The sequence below is a fragment of the Ranitomeya variabilis genome, chromosome 6, assembly GCF_051348905.1.
Source record: "Ranitomeya variabilis isolate aRanVar5 chromosome 6, aRanVar5.hap1, whole genome shotgun sequence".
Classification (NCBI taxonomy): Eukaryota; Metazoa; Chordata; class Amphibia; order Anura; family Dendrobatidae; genus Ranitomeya; species Ranitomeya variabilis.
This window is the reverse complement of record NC_135237.1, coordinates 471,138,877-471,158,784: the sequence shown is the minus strand read 5'-3', so window position 1 is coordinate 471,158,784 and position 19,908 is coordinate 471,138,877. Positions and strand designations below refer to the sequence as shown.

The following is a 19,908-nucleotide window of genomic DNA, read 5'->3' as shown; positions in this document are numbered from 1 at the left end:
ATTTTTCTTATCTTTCAGGTCAGACCGGGGGCTTATCTACCACATTATAGAATTCTGTAGATAAGCCCTGAAAGGCAGTGGCCGTATCTTAAATCAGCCAAAAGAGGTGACAGGTTCCCTTTAAGGTTTTGTGCATAATGCCATGATGGTGACACAATCTGTGCACTCATCTTAAAGTCTGCGATCAGCTGCTTAGGATCTTTGCTATGTTATAGAGTTTTCAGAAACAGTAAAGAAGACAAATTGATCTGATTGAAGGTAATAAAATATAAATTTTATTAAGTTAGAAAACATACTTTCTTAGAACAGCCTTAGTTTAATAATAAAATAGTTTCAGTGCAAACAAGAGCAAACAACAAACACGTATATACAATAACAAAAGTCCATTATGTAATGCCAATACTAGCTTATGATTCACCTGGTGTTGTTTCTAGGATTAGAAACCCGTAAACTATCATCAGAACACCCGATGGGTTTAGACCACTGTCTCACATTAGCGGTCACGTTTTATTATTTGTTGCTTTGTGTTTTTTTCCTTTTACACTGTGTCAAAACCAAGCTATAGCCTTTTTCCCTGCTGAATCTGATTGTGGTTGTGCATGACAGCAGCCTTATGCAGGTACCCGTAAAGCTTTGTTCCTCGCCAAAATCTCACTAAAATTCAAGTACGTAATATCTGGAATTACAAGCATTAATACTGCTCAGATGTAGGGAATGCTTCAAGTTTTATTAAGCTATTGGTTTGATGGGCTATTCTCATCTCGTACATTTATGACCTATCCCCAGCACATGCCATAAATGTAGGGTGGAATTCCCATACAAAGGAATGGGAATTCTGTCCACATCTCCACTGACAGAGTCAAGCAATCGAGATAAACACAGGTTTTATTTGTGGGACCTCCATCATTTATCCATTTAAGGCATGGATGTTATTAAGGTATTAGATGGAATACCCCTTTAAGCACTGCCCATGCATCTACTAGGAGCCACCATCTGACCCAAATGATACAGATGCTCACCATGGAGTCAATGCGTGGCCGAGCTGATCAATTTGTGAAAGGACACAGCCGGAGATTTAAGACTGGACTGGTTCAATACATTTAGGGGAAGTAAGCCAACTAAGGGGAATCGGTGAGCGCAGAATAACCGATCAGACCAAGTACAGGCGCTTGATGTGGCCAAAGACTTTACTGCCCCTCCCAACTACTTTTTTACCACTTATTTACATCTTTCTCTGGCTCTATAAAATAAAAGCTGTCAATCAAGAAGAAGGAGGGAGATAGAGGGAAACTAAGTTGATGACAAGGTGCACTAAAATCTTTGGCCCCTCCGAGGGTGCACCGAGTGTCTGCACTTGGTTTGAACAGTCGTCAGGTTTTTACTATCTCATCTGAGAGCAGCATAATGTAGGAAAAGAGACCCTGATTCCAGAGATTTATCACTTAGGTTACTGGGTGCAGCAAGAGTTTTTAGATGTAGCAGAGCTCAGAAAGCTGCCCCCCGCTCACACCCCTTATTAACATCTTTTTATGTTCTTTGTATATTGACAGAAAGCTGCTAATCAGTGCTGGGGGTGGAGTTGGACAAGGATGCACTGGAGCTGTAGTCCTGTAGTGTTCATCTCCAGCTGATACAACGCTGATTGTATTGGAACAGCAGCACACAGCCTAATAAGTGACACATCGCTGAAATCAGTGTCTCAGCCCCTACTTCATGCTGTCCTCAGATTAAATATACAAAATCTGCTGACAGATTACTTTAAAGATATCGGACAGGGGCTGGACCAAGCAGATGTCAGTAGTTTAGCATAAACTATCCAAGCTGAAGAGAGGAAGCTGCTGGAGTTACACATGGCTTATGCTTCATGCTCCTATGTTCTCAGCTTTTAGCAAATCTACAATCATCACACAAAGGATGGTTATGTGAACGATGTACAGTACATGTTACGATTAAGTCTTCTTCATTACATCATTGTCTAGAGGAAGGATATCGACGTTTAAAAAGAAATGCTGATGTACCAAAAAATGTCATGCTCTAAGTATAGTACATGTGCTGTATAGCAGCCTGAGGAACTGAACTGGAATCATGTCTGCGTTACAGGTCGGCCTGTAAAAGCGGCAAATACGCCAGTCTAGTTATCAATCATCTGTATGTATAGGGTTACGCTTTATTATAAGGAAAGTGCATTAGTGATCGACATTCAGTCTGTATGAAAAGGCACAAAGGGCTGTGCGGAGAGGTCAGATCTGAGACAGGTAAAAGTGTGCGTTTCCTCTAATCCAACCACAATAAAGGGTGAGAAATCACATTGGGAAAGAAAGCATCGACTGCGCACTACCCATGAGCCGTGGACAGCCCCTGCCAGTTGAAGGGTAAGGCATTGTCACTGGTAGATTTATCATGGCTCATTTGCCCCGCCATGAACCTTTTCAGAGTCTCTGATGTGCCAGGACGCATCCATGGATCTGTTGCGACCGTGTCCACTGACTGGGGTCTGTCATTAGGTTTTGTAGGAAACGGTTTCACAAAATCCTCTGCGTTTTCAAAGCCATCAGAAGCATCATCTTAAGGTTAGAAAAACAATGGATTAGGAACCAAACAGACAAATGTAGACAAAATCTTTTAGAGCTAGACATTTTTTGTTGGAAATTAAACAATACAAGCACAATGGCCACTATTAATAAAGGAGTTTTCTGGAGGAAAACTACTTTGAGAGTTACAACAATTTTTCTGCAAATCGAAGCTGGCCGAAAATTTTTTTTTATGCCAAGCCCGCCCAATACATTCATTTTAATTTACACCAGAAAATTACTCCAGACATTGGCTGGGGAACGTTTATGGCCGTAGCGCAAATCAGTGAAAAAAATGCAAACAATTCATTAAAGAGATGCACGCTTTTAGTTAGTTCAGCACATCGTTCTCCAGTGATTCTTTCATTAAAGGGAATCTCTCAGCAGGTTTCTCCTATTTAATGTGACCACAGCTTTAGGTAGGGACAGACCCTGATTCCAGTAATATGTCACTTAGTTTATTGGAAGCAGCTGTTGGAGTGACAGTTTTCTCAGCTGCAGATCAGTTGTGGAGCTGTCTATAACTCACCCACACCACAGCTTTATGTGTACATTGTATAGTGACAGAGAGCAGCTAATCAGTGCTGGGGGCGTGGTGGGACTAGGAGGCACAAGGACAGTTGTCCTGTAGTGATAATCTCCTGCAGATAAAACACTGATTGTATTGACACAGCAAAAGACAGCCCAGTAAGTCACATATCACTGGAATCAGGCTCTCTTCCTCTACATCATGATATTTGAATACATATCAAAAACCTGGTGACAGATTCTCTTTAAGACTGACATACAAAATGGCAGTATTAATGAATTGGACCAAGAGTCTACAATGAGTAAAGCGTGTGTACCTCTTGTTCTTACTGAATCTTACCTATGCTGACTGTGCTTTTCTGGAGATTACTTAATCTTCTAAGACGCTCATCGTTCCTGGTCCTCAGTTCGTCGACATTTAAGCTAGCAGCAGAGTTTAGTGAGTAGCGGTCTGGTTGATTTAGGGGGATGGGAGGCACATGAGGAAAGTCATTCTGCAGATACATATTTGGTCAAGGTTAAAAACTTATTAGATAACCTGGATCAATAAATCAGTAAATGACTAAGGATTTTTACCATGTTATATCTTGCTAACTAACAACTCTTCAATGATTCTAGATTTATACCAGCACATGGTTTCTCTCCAGGACATATGCTGGGGAGAAATGGCCAAGCAGCAGTCTACTGAACTGATGGAAGTTATGGGAACAATCTGCAGTTCTGATGTTCCAAACCGGGATCAGGCGCTCTGCTTATGGTGGGGGCTCCAGGGCATATGCCAGAAATGACCCTGACCCTTGGGGGCAGCTTTACTTTGCCATTTAGGGAAGGCTGTCACTTTATTCCTCTGATACATTTAATTCACTATAATTATTTACATGCTATTAAAATAGTATTGTATTGTTCTAGTTGGGTTATTTGATCAATTACTATTTATAAAGGGAAAAAAAAATGTACAGGTTGTAAAACTTTTACATCTGCATTCAAGCCCAATATCCCTCTATACCCCCAATGTCATTATACTCATGTATTGCTTGGACCATACAATTTTCTTGACAAGATAAGAAAATTAATGATGACAAAGATGTCCCTTCTACAATACTGTCACAGGGAAGGAAAGACATACTACTCCTCATATCTCAGCTTCTTGGACCACCATAAGTTTAGCATAATGGGGGAGAGGGGCTGCTTTTAATTGGAGTCGTCCTCTGTTTTCAGGGTTTGAGGTCGGCTTTGTAATGTATTTTCTGTCTGTTTTCAGCCCCATATTGTACAAGTGACGTGTACAAGTAACAGTATCATACATCGTAGTCCAAAACCTTATTCTTGTGTCTTCTGCGCTCCCGGGCTGAAGGTAATGCTTGTGGATCAGGGAATGCATCAAATAATGCAGGATAAGGTTCTCCATTTTCACCTTAAAAAGAAATACACATAATGGTAATAGCAATGTATATGACATGCGCGGATATCAGGTAACACCATTAATATAGTACCAAAAGAACATGGCCGAATCTTCACCAGACCTCATTTACCCAAACTGTCAGACTTTTTGCTGATAGCATCCGACCAGCTTACAGGGGAAGAAAAGGAGATTTTTGTTTACTTACCGTAAAATCTTTTTCTCCGAGCCAATCATTGGGGGACACAGACCGTGGGTGTATGCTGCTTGCCACTAGGAGGACACTAAGTGATACAAAGAAAGTTAGCTCCTCCCCTGCAGTATACACCCTCCTGCTGGCCCTCAGCTAACCAGTTCGGTGCAAAAAGCAGTAGGAGATCAGTAACAACATATTAGCTTACAGCATGTCATATTATATATGAGAGTATAGCATATCGGATTGTAAAAACAAGCATAAGCCAATACTAGGGTGGGAGCTGTGTCCCCCAATGATTGGCTCGGAGAAAAAGATTTTACGGTAAGTAAACAAAAATCTCCTTTTCTCCTACGCCTCATTGGGGGACACAGACCGTGGGACGTACCAAAGCAGTCCCTGGGTGGGGACAACATCAGATCAGGCTCTGTGTAACCGCTACTTACAAGTGCGCCACCGCGGCCTGCAGAGTCCGCCTGCCCAGAGTCGCATCTGTGGAAGTCTGGGAATTATAATGCTTCAAGAATGCATGCGGACTGGACAAATCCGCAAACATGCAGGCGTGTCTTGTTGACGCCTGGTGCCTGGAACCCACGATAGACGGGGAGATAGGCTGTCATCTAACACGGAAGGACTACTGGATGTTGAAAGAATACACCAGGCTAAATGGCCGATGGAGACGGCCAAACCCTTCCTGTAAAAGTCAGGAAACCTTCCTCTTACCGGTAGGAAACCCAAGATACAGTGTCCAACCTTCGGAAGGACGCCGTCCTCAAGACATGCCTAGTCAGAGCACTTGCTCTGTCCGGAATATGGGGACCTCATTCCATTTTGTGGAGTGGTGCCAAAAGAGATGAGGGAGAAACTATGCCCTCATGACAGTAGTAATACAATACCACCTTGGTAACTAGGGACAGGGAAGGCTTGAGGACAACCTTGCCTTGAAGGAAATAAGAGAAAAAAGTCTGAAAAGACCCGTTAGCACCGAAGACTCGTCAGGATGAGGATATAGCCGAGAGAAAAGGACAACCTTCCCTAATAGAATAGATCCCAATGATCTAACGGTATGCAATAGGGAAGAACTACATGTGAAAAACATCCTGCGAGGTGGTCCCTACTTGCAGTTTTGTTGCAGAAATACAGAAAGCTACCAGCTCCGCAAGCGAACTGACGTGGTCAGTACGGATTTACGAGGATCACTGGGGCCCTTTCTGCTTCTGAAAAGCTTTCGGAAGTGGAAACTGGTACCACGGAATAACCGGAGCAAGCAGTGCGAAGGCTCCTGGATCTCGAGGCCGAACAACCAACTCCAGTACGCCGGCGATAGTCAGGACGCTATCCGAGCTACAACTGTAGAGCTCCAGTGAAGGCGGGTCTGATGGAATACTTCCGGTGAAGTTCCCACTCACTTGAGATGAAACCCTGACGACTAAATATGTTCGCAGCCCAGAGTTCTACTTCTGGGATATGAACTGCCAATATCACCGAGTGATAGATCTCGGCCCATGTGAGGTACTTTGGCCATGGTGCTTGAACGTGGGTACTCGCTAAATGATTGACGTGTGACACAGCCGTGGCATTGTCAAATTGAATTCTGATGGGTTGACCCGCCATAAGGAGTGGACCTACTATAGGACTACCCTTGAGATCTCCAGAGCAATGATCGGGAGAAGAGGACTGGCATTGGAAGTTACTAGTAACCATGGAACCGGGAGAAAAAACTCCGGATGAAGAAGGAACTCCGAGACTATCGTCTGAAAGGCTGCTTGACTTGCTGAAAACTAACGGCCATGGAACCGGGAGAAAAAACTCCGGATGAAGAAGGAACTCCGAGACTATCGTCTGAAAGGCTGCTTGACTTGCTGAAAACTAACGGAGCAAAGGAAACTGTTTCCATTGTCGTCTCCGTTTTTTTTTTTTTTTTTGAACCCTCCCAGCAAATCGAATGAAATGAGGGGATGAGTGAGCAAGAGCGCGAGCTCCCTGTTGAAAAACCATGACCTTGTCCGGAGGGAGATTTACCACCCTTCTGGAAGAATATTGGATCATCCTCAAAAAGGATATCTGCTGGGCTGGAAATGAGAAGTTGTCTAAGTCTAGCCACCAGCCCAGGTGAGAGGGTATCGCAAGAGATATAGACGACTTAGCGTAGTCCTGCAAGGGTGGGTAAACAGTCGGTCAAACAGGATAGGACGACCACGCCTCTAGGTGCAAGATGACAGCCACCATGACCCTTGCGAACACCCTGGATGCGGTAGCAAGGCCGAAGAACAATGTCGTGACTTAAATGCTATTCACGAATGGAAAAGCAAAGGAATTTTTGAAGAGGTTAGGCATCCCGAATGTCGATGGATGCCCGAAACTGCACCTTTTTTGTTGAAGTAATGGCTGAGCGGATGAGACTCCATTCGAAGAAGAAGAAGAACCTTGTGAAAAGATTGTTAGAAGTTTGAGGTCCGGAATCGGTCCTACTTATCGTTCCACCTTTTAGTAACCAAGATCCCTTAGATCTAGACTGTCCTGGACAACCCTTTCACTGTTGGTCGGGGCTGCGGAAACGTACGATTGTTCGTTAGTCCCCCGCTCAAGAATATGATTGACCAGCTGAACTGTCTTCAGGAAAGGGATACTGGTGTGAATCAAAGTAGTTAAGGGCTCTAAGCAGGAGACCGTTGCTCTAGCATCCATGCGGCGGATAGGGAGGTTAAAGGGCTGGATGCTATTTGACAGATCGTGGCATTTTTAATTGAGGACATATCGGGCAGGGATACTGGTAGGTAACCCATAGGAGATTGTACCCGGTTAATCTGCCGAGTGGCAGAATGCGCCGCTGCTTCCATCAGGTCATTGCAGAGTTAAAAATTAGGAGCCTCGATCCACCATCCTCTTAACAAGGAAGTGGAGAGGGAAATTCGCCTACTTGCATCTTCTGTTAAATAGTGGTGATGCAGAGAGGGGTGCTCAGACGCCCGAAAAAGCGGATGCCTCTGTACATCCACAGAGTACAGGTCTCCGGGTGGACAGGACAGGCTGTCTGGCGTTAGGCCTGGGCCTTCGAGTGCCCGTCTGTTGATGGTGTGGGGAGACCGGCGCCCTTTAAAGTGCCTGTCGCCCTTAAAAATCAGACCAGGCATAGCGTCCCGCGTAGAGGCTTCTGTCCAGTGAATCGCATATCCGGACTGGATGGCAAAAGCTCTACGAGGGAGTATAGGCTGAGGGAACTAGTTACACTGGGATAAACTGGGATCGGCGGCAGAGGGCTCCTCATCTATGACCAGTTTCGGATTGGTCATGGTGCCCTCAAGACCAGGGAATACTGGTCGTGTGCCGTTAAGACCAGGGAAAACTGGTCGTGTGCCTTTAAGACCAGGGAAAACTGGTCGTGTGCCTTTAAGACCAGGGAAAACTGGTCGTGTGCCTTTAAGACCAGGGAAAACTGGTCGTGTGCCTTTAAGACCAGGGAATACTGGTCGTGTGCCTTTAAGACCAGGGATTACTGGTCGTGTGGCTTTAAGACCAGAGAATGCTGGTCGTGCGCCTTTAAGACCAGGGAATACTGGTAGTGCGCCATTAAGACCAGGGAATACTGGTCGCGTGCCTTTAAGACCAGGGAAAACTGGATGTGTGCCTTTAAAACCCGGGAATTCTGGTCACGCGCCCTTAAGACCAGGGAATACTGGTCACGCGCCTTTAAGACCAGGGAATACTGGTCACGTGCCTTTAAGACCAGGGAATACTGGTCACGCGCCTTTAAGACCAGGGAATACTGGTCACGTGCCTTTAAGACCAGGGAATACTGGTCACGTGCCTTTAAGACCAGGGGATACTGGTCACGTACCCTTAAGACCAGGGGATACTGGTCACGTACCCTTAAGACCAGGGAATACTGGTCACGAGCCTTTAAGACCAGGAAATACTGGTCACGTGCCTTTAAGACCAGGGAATACTGGTCACGTGCCTTTAAGACCAGAGAATACTGGTCGTGTGACTTTAAGACCGGGAATACTGGTCATGCGGGTTTAGGTAAAATCTCGCAGCGAGCGAGAAGCGCCAATTTAGGGGGCGGAGCTACAGGCACGATGTGGTCGGAGCCTCGAAACTTCCATGATAGGCCCCAGCCGGGGCGTAAATTTCTGCAGCCGGCGTCAGCGTAAGAGTTAGGGGTGGTCACCCGTTGCTCGAGAAAATTGAGCGCTTCCGCGTCAGGCGCTAAGCGCCGGGAAAAAAGGCTAAGCCGCCTTGAGGCGACACAGTGCGCTTCTGGAGGTGCGGACTACACATCGGCCGAAGCCGGGAGCTAAATTTGTTAGCCGGCTGGAGCGTTACCTCAGGGAGGTGGCCACAGGGAAGTCTGAGACTGCCTGTCAATATCCCGCTGCAGAAGCCCATTGCTGGCAGGATCCACTTACCAACGGTGCGCGTCCCGGCATGGAGCCGCCGCGGATGTCGGGTATTGCAGCGTGGACGGTGCAGGGGTAGAGAGATAAACCTCAATCCATCATCCCTTTGTTAGGGAGGTGGAGAGGAACCGTCCGCCTCCTTGTCCGCTTTCACAGTGGTGGAGGCTGCCCGGACCATGGAGAGGGGCTTCTGTACATCCACGAAGTTCAGCCCATCGGGACCATGAAAGCACCTCCGCTCCTGAAAGGGATTTCACTGCGGCCTAGTCCGGCTGCAAAAGCCGGGGACTAAATTTATGGAGCCTGCCGGTGGAGCGCGTCGGCGGGCCGCGCGCCGAATGATTGCCGCTGGCGTACCGGCCAGTGGCACCCCCAGGACCGCATCTTCCAGGCAGGCAGCGTGAGGAAGCATGGCCCCCGAGATCTGCGGGGCGCCTCTCGTCCCAGACGAGAAGCGCCGATATAGGGGGCGGAGTTACGGCCGTGGGCGGATCTAATCACTGCGGCCTAGTCCGGCTGGAAAGCCGGGGACTAAATTTTGAGGGCCTGCCCGGCGATGCGCGGTGTCGGCCGCGATGGAGCGCCGCTAACCGCCGCTGACCCCTGCTGGCGGCGCCTCTCCCCAGGGACCCGGACCGTACCTCATGCCGCCAGAACATCCTCCTGAAGAGCTCCGGAGCGTGGAGGAAAGGGAGGAGGAGGGGGGGGGGGGGGGAGTATGTACTCACAGCCTCCAGATGCGCAGGTCCCCTTGACACAGTGAGTGTACGCTCTCAATCCATGCACCTTGGTGAATGGAGAGAATTCTTCTTCCAGATGGAAGTGTGCAAACGCCATATAATGTGGGCCTTGTCTGTCGGGCCCCGGAGAGGAACATTAGAGCCAGGCTCTATGTGCTCGCCGTTTTGCAGGGGGGGAAGGGAGATCGGAACCAAGGAGGGAACCGTCGCCCCAAAATTGGCGTGCTCCAACGTCGCAGGAGAGGGACGGGGAGGTATACTCGCCGTGCTCGCCTGTTGCTGGTTCGGGGGAGAGCGGGTCCCATAAAAAAGGATCCGTCGCCCCCTTCACTCCGTTGAATAAAAAATAAAAATTTACAGAAAAATAAAAATTAAAATTAAAATAAGAAAGTTGGGGTCTGAAAACAGACCCAAGTGCCTCCTACAGACACTAAGCAAGAACTGGTTAGCTGAGGGCCAGCAGGAGGGTGTATACTGCAGGGGAGGAGCTAACTTTCTTTGTATCACTTAGTGTCCTCCTAGTGGCAAGCAGCATAACACCCCACGGTCTGTGTCCCCCAATGAGGCGTAGGAGAAATAAAAGCCGGACCCTGATGAGATTTTCTGTTACGGAGCTTTTTGTGTCGTTGGTGGAGGAAGGAGAGATCCTCACAATATGTCACTACCATCATTACACTAGGCATAAAAAAGGTAAAAGGGTCCTCTTCTGTGATTCACAAACCTCTCTTTACAAATAACTTTTACTCTAGAACTCTGTGTTGTGTCAGAGAAAATACTGTTGAAAACGAGGAGTAGGAATGAGGTGAGGAAGACGACTTGTCCCAGGAGCGGACACCTGCCGGCATCTCCAAGCCCCTTATGTGTACAGGAAGAGACCCGTCAATCAGGCAGAGCCGCGTTTCTATTAATCTCTGTAAGAATCAGTGATCCCCCTGTAGAGTCACCGGCCCCACGTTTCCTGGACGCGGCACATCTGTGGGCAGTGCAGCACTGTGATCAGTAATGCTGCACACCATGCCGCTATATACCAGCACAAGCAGCGCTGGGGGCAGAATACACTGTGCGCGCTATGAGGGCGGATGCCGCAATGTCCCTCATTCCTCCCAACAAAGTCACTGTATGCATTCCCTGCTTCCCGGTTTATACCCTGTAGCTGTCGATGTGATAGCTCATGCTACAATGACTGTGGTATACATCGAGCCTATATTATATATGCTGTGCACATTTTTTTTTTTATACGAAAATGGCTGAATATTTTTTCACAATGATAATAAAATATCCATTCATACTTGTTACAAATATACCATAAAGTATTTCTGTTTACATGGCAATTCAGGAAAACACCAACCCTATTATTTTTTAAATAAGCCTTGCCACAGAGACTGATCCACAATGTGCCAGTCCCAAAGTGTTCACTATTACCTGCACATATACATATAGAGACGTGTACATGTACCACTGGAGCTGGCACTGTAGAGAGCCCTGATAAGGGCACAGCCGCTATGTGCCATGTACAGCTGGATGAGTGACTCCATAGTCACTGCACATAGCCAAGAGAACGTCCCTTAGAATGAGTTAGTCTACAATTGTAGAAATTCAGTAGTAGCCTGTTTAATTGTATTTATGCTATTTGACAAGAAGCCTATAGACTTCAGTTTGATTATTATATATATATATATATATATATATTAGCAAAGTCAGGTAGGCCGAGGTTAAATTCTAACACTACACGTCTTGATTAGCTGCACCCGGTTAGCTATGACTACAGCCAGGCCCTGTTCCCCGCTCAGGCAGCTGGGGGAAGCGGAGCATAGTGGGCTGTGAGGGAGCTGCTGCAGAGAGACAAGCCACAATCCCTCTGAGAAGTCTGCACAGACTGTGTGCACCAAACTGCAAGTATCACTGGCTACTACGGAAGATACCAGTATCTGTTTTGTGTGACCGAACTGGGCTTTATTGTTTAGTTAGGGCCTACAGAAGGCAAGGGATTTTACATTTATGGTTTTGCTTTGGTACTGTACAAGTGGAAATAAACATTATTGTGTGTGATATAAAAAACCTGGAATTTCGTGTTCCAAGCGGCTACACAATAAATAAAGATTATTATTATCATAAATTCTTACAGTATATACATATATACACACATATACTGTATATTGTTGCATCAATATCGACATTCATGACATGTGGGCAATTGAGTGTCCTGAGCCCCCCACTCCCCCCAAACATATGACATGCGCATAGACAGAATGACTCCTGGACTGACACACTGGGAATTATTACCTATGAAAGCGCTCTCAGACTCCAGCAGCGAGGTCTTCAGAAGGTCTTTAGATTGGTCACTAAGCTGTGGTCAGAGAAGAATATTAGTACTACAATGAGAATAAATGCGTTCAGTACTTTTCCCATTTTCCAAGTAGGATGGGGACCGCAAGGGCTCGTTTTAACAAGACGATAATTGGGAACAGGCGTTTATTAGGATGTTTATTCACTGGTTATCGGCATGTATAACCATGTCAGCAATCACCCACTGAACTAGAAAAATGCTGGTTCATAAGGCGATTTCATCATATATGTCGGTATTAAAATCATAATTCGCTCAGCACATTGTCCTTTGTGAAGAGGTGATGTGCTGCATATAATGAGGATATTCTATAGGCACAGAACAATTGTACTAACAATCATTGTCTGCGCATATAATTCTACTTGGTCTGTGTAAACAGGCCATTACACAACTATCGACCAGCTTGTACATAGCCCTATCAGTAGTTGTATATGGCCTCCATCGCTTTGCCTAAATGGGCCCTTACAGCTATAAAAGGTTCCATTTATCAGCTGATCCCATGGGATTTAACCTCTTAAGAATAATTAGCTACCAGTGTCAGAAGTCATGGATATACAGATCTTTGGTAACACAGTCACTTACCATGCCAGGACGATGGAGGCTGTACGCAGGGACTGGTCCGAAATCTAAAAGGTAGGACACAGAGGTGTTATATTACTAAAGTGATCAGAATATATTGATTCGATGGTATGTTATTCTACAGCAGTATTTCTATTCACCAAATCTGGGAACGTTTCGTGAGAGAGACGTCTGATATTATTAGAGACAACTAACAGATGTGGCTTGTATAGACGGAGGGAGGAAAGCTTCCCACCAGGCAATATAGCCGTGTATGCGATTAGAAAAATCGTAAGATTATACAGGATATGCATGTGAAATGACTAACACTAGTGTGGACGCACTTAGGCCTAGATTTCTACACCTTGATGTTGAAACACTTTTCTGATTTGTCATCTGTTCCATTGAAAGATATGTTAGAAATGCTATAAATTATATAAAAATGTTATAGTTAGACCAATATTTAGAGCTGAATGCTGAAAACCAGAGTGAAGAACAAGAATACTGGACTGATCATATAAATCCCTGGCCAGATCCCCTCTTACCGTCAGGGATTGCTGCTCTCCTCTTTATCTTGTTCAGGTTCTTCTGTTGCTCCCTCAATAGCGCCTGCTGCTGGATCTCGAGTGTCTGGTCATCCTTCGGAGGGTCAGGAAACATGATGCGAACACCTTCACGAGTGTCAGTGTCTGTTTGGGAAAAAAGAACCTGTTTAATTGTAGCAGAAGCCAAGGGAACGGATATTTCTGCGAGAGCACTAGGAGTAAGGAGAGGAGCTTGTGCTACTTTGTCTCTCGTTAGGACGTAGAAGAAACCTCCTCCCAACGCTTTTTCTGCATTTTGCCACCAAGAAAAACTATGTCTTCCTTTCCAATACCCAAGCCAAAGCATGGGCTGAGATTTATCAAAGCTAGGGCAACAGAATTCTGAAGTAAACCACTGTGAGAAGTTGGAAAATGTTTGCGCAATGTGCAGTTTTGCAAAATTGTTGCGACTTTTGCCACTTTCAAGCCAATATAGCCCAGCTCCGCCAAAATGGCTGTTGGGCATGACACCACAGATCATCTAACGTATGACGAGCTGCCGCGTTCCTTATGCCAGAAATCTTACTCAGTCCTTGACTGGAGTAAGATTTGTAGAGAAGCACAGAAGCGCTCGCCACTTGTCAGACATTCCTGGTTCATTAAGAGACATGTGCCTCTGACTCCAACACTCCTACGTACCAAGATGGGTGCGAACATCACTGGTTTTGCCATTTCAGGACCATAGAGAAAATATAACTTTATAGATCTTTTATTCAGAATCTTGCAATAGCTTCTGTGGAGTGATGAAAGCCAGTGTGGGAGATGGGCTCAGCTTAATGTGACAGAATCCAAGCCTAAGTATGGTATTCCCATGTCACACATTTATGACATATCCACAGAATAGGAAGGTGCTGCCAATGAGACTTGTCTCCACCTCGAGAACAGGGTCTCGTCATGTGCTGACAGTGGAGAGGAGGTGGTAATCTGGTGGGAATGAATAGAGCTCACTGCATCAGAGCAAGTCAGGACCCCGGTCTCTACATAAATGGAGGCTCCTTTGGTGGGACCTGCATCTACCATACATGTGCTGAGGCTATAAATGTACATTACCAGAATACCCCATTTGAGACACTTTTACTGACTCGTTCAAAAGTGGAAGTGAGCATGGTCTAGTGGGAAAAGAGGCGAGGTCCGAAGTGTCACACAAATTAATCAAACAACATGAGGTTCTGTGACTTTAATACATTGATCAATACACTGTGCAATATGGAACTCAACCTATCTTAAAGGGAATCTGTCATCAGGATTTCACTTCTCCCATCACTATTTATATGTGCATATAGGCCTTTGATAGACAAATCCAGCAATAGCTTTACATGGCTGGTCCGTTCCTCCATTACCGAGAAATCAGAGTTTGCATCACTATACAAATGAGGCTGAAGGGCCTTTGGCATGTGGAAGTTCTTCCTACGCCTCCGTCACTCCAGCTCTATTCCCTGTCCAACGCCGCCTCCTCCTGCTTGACTGACAGCTCCTTTGCTTGAAGTAACACAGCCAATGACCTGTCAGTTAAGCAGGAGGAGGTGATCCTGGCCGGGAATAGGGCCAGAATGACAAAGGCTTGGGACGCGCACTTCAGCATCATTTATATATATAGACTCTAGGCAAAACTATTGCTGGACTTGTCTTTGAAAGAGGTACATGCATATATAAAAAGTTTGAGGGGCGAAATTCTGCTGAAAGATTCTCTTTAAAATAACTATGTGAATAGCTTGTTTCAATAGAGCTATCTATAGGCTTTTTATGCAAAATACAAGACTATGGGACCAATTAATCAAAACTTCTTAAGCCACAAAAGTGACGTCAACGCCTTGAAAACTTGCAGTTTTTTGTACAATCTGGTGCTGTGCAAAAAAAAGTATGACTTGGTATTTCCGTGACACTTTGGATCAGCTCTGCTGAAATGGGAGGACTCAGGTCATGCTCACCCAGCCAATTGAATGAATCTGCGGAGGGCTTCTATGCCAGAAATGCTACTCCAGTCCCTCTGGCGCACACCACTCAGTAGAGGCACTGAATTCACTAAGTGCTGTATGCCACTTAATGGATTTGGTGCCATGTATTGCACTACGTCACTCTTGATGAATGCCTGTGGTTTAATGTATATCTGTTGTCTTGACTATGAACGTACCCCTATATTTTAGGTCATTGAAGTCTCTGATATTCTGCATGTTCACATTCTCTGGACCCTTTAAAGACGGCCTCCGTACAGTAGCTTGCAGCCTCAGTCTGGCCAGATCAAAGACATCTGCTGAGGTCTTCTCCTTTCTTCTTCTAAAGTACAAAATGAATATAGTGTGAAACCAGATCATGGTTTTTAACACAGTGAAAGACCAGAGGACTGATTATAGGTGCAGAATGCTGGAAACATGACAAATACGCTTGCACCAAACAGCTGTTCTTGAATCCTACCACTTTAAAGCACAGTAAGGCCTTATCACAGAAGATATTTCTATGGCCCATTCCCATCACATTAAATAAAATGGGTCATTCCACATATGAATCCATTAGCTGGATGCTGATGTATACCTTCTTTATGCAGTGTATATTAATGCAATCATTTTGGAGTACAGTACCCGCTCATGGAAGGTAATGACTCATTATCTTGCTCCGTATCTTGTAGGCGGCCCTCTAAGCGTCTCTGCTCACTTCGCAGTTGCTTCCTCAGTTCCGTCAGCTCGCTGATCACACTCTTCTTTTCATCTATTGGTAAAAGAATAAAAAAACATACTAATATTAATGCCGATTCCCAGGGCCCTCTCTTCTGCTACATGCAAATTACCAAAAGAGCCTTTGAGAAATTTAGAGAAAAAAATGACAATTCCCAGAATGTTCTAAAGGTGTGCCATTGTCAGGGCACGCTGGGAGTTATAGTTTCCCATGGAGAGGAAAGTGATAACAATAATTTATAAAAATGAACTAAATTTAATTACCTAGAAGGAAAGGACAGACATTATTCATCATTAGGTCTGATTACTGGTATTTGCCTTGTGCTAGGAGTCCCTTTAACTTAATAAGCTGTCTATAGAAGCTGCAAAATGATTGGTGGTAAAGGGGACCCTGCAGCACAGTTGAGGAGAGGCCCGAAGATGGAGAATACCATGTAATGTGCTAACTTCAGCCTTCTATATAACAATACATTGAATGAATAAATAAATGAGGAGATGCTGCCGGTATATAGCACATCCAGTGTACTGTACTGTGGGGGGCCCACCAATGAATTCTCCCATTCCGCTGTTGGCCAGTCCGAACCTGGACAAGACTCCTAATGATGCAATGATTCTTTTACAGATAATTACTTCTTACAATTTGCTATACATACCATAAGCTCGGAGCTGATTTCTTCTAGCGGGGACTGGTGGGGAACCCGTTCTGGAATGCGAGTCACCCTGTTTTATAAATCAGATAGATATTAGTTCTCCAACAACACAGTCATCATTGGGAGATGGTGTCATATACAGGATTATAAAGGGATGAGCAGGTAAATGTATTCTGGACAATAAGCTATGAACCACCAATTTAAGAAAACATTTTCTAGGAATAACTGAAGCCACTCTGCTTTATGTAGCTGATGCTGATTTGCTGTCTAGAAAACATACATGTGATTGGACAGAGGCGACGCTCTCTGCCGTTGGTGGCCTCTGCGTACGGGATGAGAGTTTGTGCTGTAACGCTGGGATCACTGGGGACGGCTGCCTTGGAGGCTGTAACAGAAAATACAGTTAATTATGGAAGCATCTATCAGGCATAGAAATGCAGTGCTGATCACCAAACCAAATGGCTTTCATAGCACTCTGCATTACTAATCAGACGGAAAGCGGAGGTATTATCCATTCATTTTTAATGAAGTGGAAGGCTGTAGAAGATACAAAATACTGCACATTCACCAATCCTGTCAAATGTTCACTCAGTGGAAACGTAAATAGTCTGAAAATGCACCTCATTTATCAAAGATTACAGCACCGGTTGGTTGGCTAATTTCGGTACAATGTAGGATCATGTTGTCATACCCCAAGCGGGACCCAATGGAGTCTAAAATGCTTAATACAACAGTTCTTTTCAGCAGCACCAGAATCCTGAAGCACTGGACATGCTATGCCGTCAGCACACACATTATTCATGTATGTGCCGTATAGACTGCGCAGGGGTACGTGGGTACTATTACTTGTCATTAATGGAAGTTTACAGAATTACTTTCCAAATAAAGTCTATAGCAGGAGTAGAAAGATACATAGAAGCGGTTTTCTAATACTTTTATATTCACAACCTATCCCTAAGATAGGTCAGCAAATTAAGATTGTTGGAGCTCTGCGAATCTCTCACCTTCTGGGATCCCCGACACGGCTTTTGATTAGTTATCGTGATGTCATCATTGCAGAATGATGAACAGATGACGTCATTCCAGCCCACCTAATCAAAGCCGCGCCATGGATCCCAGAAGGTGGGAGATTCCCAGAGCTCCCAGCCAGCGACTACTGACCTGAGCTGATAGCAGCAGATCGCTGGGGCATACCAGGTATCTAACCCTCACCGATCTTATATTGCTAATCTATCTTATGAATAGGTTGACAATATCAAAGTACCGTACTGGAAAACCCCTTTAACCCATTTAAGTAATATGTCATTTCCCAGACATCTTTCCCGGGAGATAATGGCTGATTTATTCAGTCATCATGTGCCTTTAACATCATGTTTCCACTCACCCTCTCTAGTTCTTCATTTACATTAACTGCTCTCTCCTGCTCATATAATCGCTTCATCTCTTCTTCATGTTTTGCTTCCTCTTCTTTCCTTTTCCTTTCCGCTTCTTTCCGTCTGTCATCAGCCAGACGAACCAGTTCTTCATTTTTTTGACGTTGCTAAAAATAATAATAAAGTAAAAAGATCCTTCATTTTGTGGCCTCCATTACAAAAACATCTGCTTTGCTGTGGAAATATATGAATTATGCATTATTGCAGAGATTACACGTGGTTATACTGTTGTGTATAGTCAGATAATACAGCTGAGACAATGCATTACTGTGACATATTACCATGTGGATCTTTTAGTACCCTTAGGGGACTTGAACCTGTGATCACCTAATTGCTTATACTATATACTGTAAGACCACAGTACTGCAGTATATAGTGTAAATCTCGGCCGCATTTGAAGCTGCCAAGAATGCTAGCGACAGATGCAGGCTAGTTAACATAGACGGGACAGGAGGTAGAGAAAGCTCAGCTCCTGAATTATCCCTGATTTCACGTACATGTAAGTGATATTTGCTAAGGGGTTAAAGTGAAGGTGTCATCAGAAAATGTCCTACTATATAAATAAGGTTATGTTACATTTATTTTTAAATATTCTAATGTTTTGTTTTGTTTCACATCAAAATCTGTATTAAACAAAACACAGGATGCTGGGGCCAGTGTAACTCATACTTCCTGTCCTTCCGATCAACAAATACACTAGCAGCAATAGACTGAGACTGGCGGTAGAGCGCGCGAGCGACGGGCGGTAGAGCGCGCGAGCGACGGGCGGTAGAGCGCGCGAGCGACGGGCGGTAGAGCGCGCGAGCGACGGGCGGTAGAGCGCGCGAGCGACGGGCGGTAGAGCGCGCGAGCGACGGGCGGTAGAGCGCGCGAGCGACGGGCGGTAGAGCGCGCGAGCGACGGGCGGTAGAGCGCGCGAGCGACGGGCGGTAGAGCGCGCGAGCGACGGGCGGTAGAGCGCGCGAGCGACGGGCGGTAGAGCGCGCGAGCGACGGGCGGTAGAGCGCGCGAGCGACGGGCGGTAGAGCGCGCGAGCGACGGGCGGTAGAGCGCGCGAGAGACGGGCGGTAGAGCGCGCGAGAGACGGGCGGTAGAGCGCGCGAGAGACGGGCGGTAGAGCGCGCGAGAGACGGGCGGTAGAGCGCGCGAGAGACGGGCGGTAGAGCGCGCGAGAGACGGGCGGTAGAGCGCGCGAGAGACGGGCGGTAGAGCGCGCGAGAGACGGGCGGTAGAGCGCGCGAGAGACGGGCGGTAGAGCGCGCGAGAGACGGGCGGTAGAGCGCGCGTGAGACGGGAGGTAGAGCGCGCGTGAGACGGGAGGTAGAGCGCACGAGAGACGGGAGGTAGAGCGCGGGAGAGATGTGAGGTAGAGCGCGGGAGAGATGTGAGGTAGAGCGTGGGAGAGACGGGAGGTACAGCAAGGTCAGCTGTGATTTCATCTATTGTGAGTGGTGGACCCTGTGTTATAAGCTGCCCGTCCTGCTGTTACGTATCACTGTAATCCTGCTTGTGACTCAGAAGCAGGAAAAATGAGTCTAAAAACAGCCTCCTGGTGGCCACTGTGAAAACTGCAAGATTTCTAATCCAAATATACACACACTAGATGGTGGCCGGATTCTAACGCATCGGGTATTCTAGAATATGTACAGGTCCTTCTCAAAAAATTAGCATATAGTGTTAAATTTCATTATTTACCATAATGTAATGATTACAATTAACCTTTCATATATTATAGATTCATTATCCACCAACTAAAATTTGTCAGGTCTTTGATTGTTTTAATACTGATGATTTTGGCATACAACTCCTGATAACCCAAAAAACCTGTCTCAATAAATTA

The 19,908-nt window shown here is 45.7% G+C and overlaps 1 protein-coding gene across 8 annotated transcripts in view; it reads right to left on the bottom strand.

Moving 5' to 3' along the window:
• Positions 1–248: 248 nt before the first annotated feature.
• Positions 249–19,908, bottom strand: part of CSPP1 (centrosome and spindle pole associated protein 1) — a 109,919-nt gene continuing 90,259 nt past the window's right edge. For 7 of the 8 annotated variants that reach the window (XM_077270610.1, XM_077270611.1, XM_077270618.1 and 4 more), the window contains 11 exons: positions 18,020–18,175; positions 16,916–17,020; positions 16,639–16,705; positions 15,893–16,019; positions 15,448–15,590; positions 13,278–13,421; positions 12,757–12,800; positions 12,114–12,177; positions 4,403–4,512; positions 3,439–3,592; positions 249–2,564 (listed from right to left, as the gene is read on the bottom strand). In XM_077270610.1, coding sequence (XP_077126725.1) covers positions 2,335–2,564; positions 3,439–3,592; positions 4,403–4,512; positions 12,114–12,177; positions 12,757–12,800; positions 13,278–13,421; positions 15,448–15,590; positions 15,893–16,019; positions 16,639–16,705; positions 16,916–17,020; positions 18,020–18,175 — 1,344 coding nt within the window. In that variant the 3' untranslated portion in view covers positions 249–2,334. The remainder of the gene's footprint in view (positions 2,565–3,438; positions 3,593–4,402; positions 4,513–12,113; positions 12,178–12,756; positions 12,801–13,277; positions 13,422–15,447; positions 15,591–15,892; positions 16,020–16,638; positions 16,706–16,915; positions 17,021–18,019; positions 18,176–19,908) is intronic. The other variant, XM_077270612.1, reaches the window with a different exon arrangement.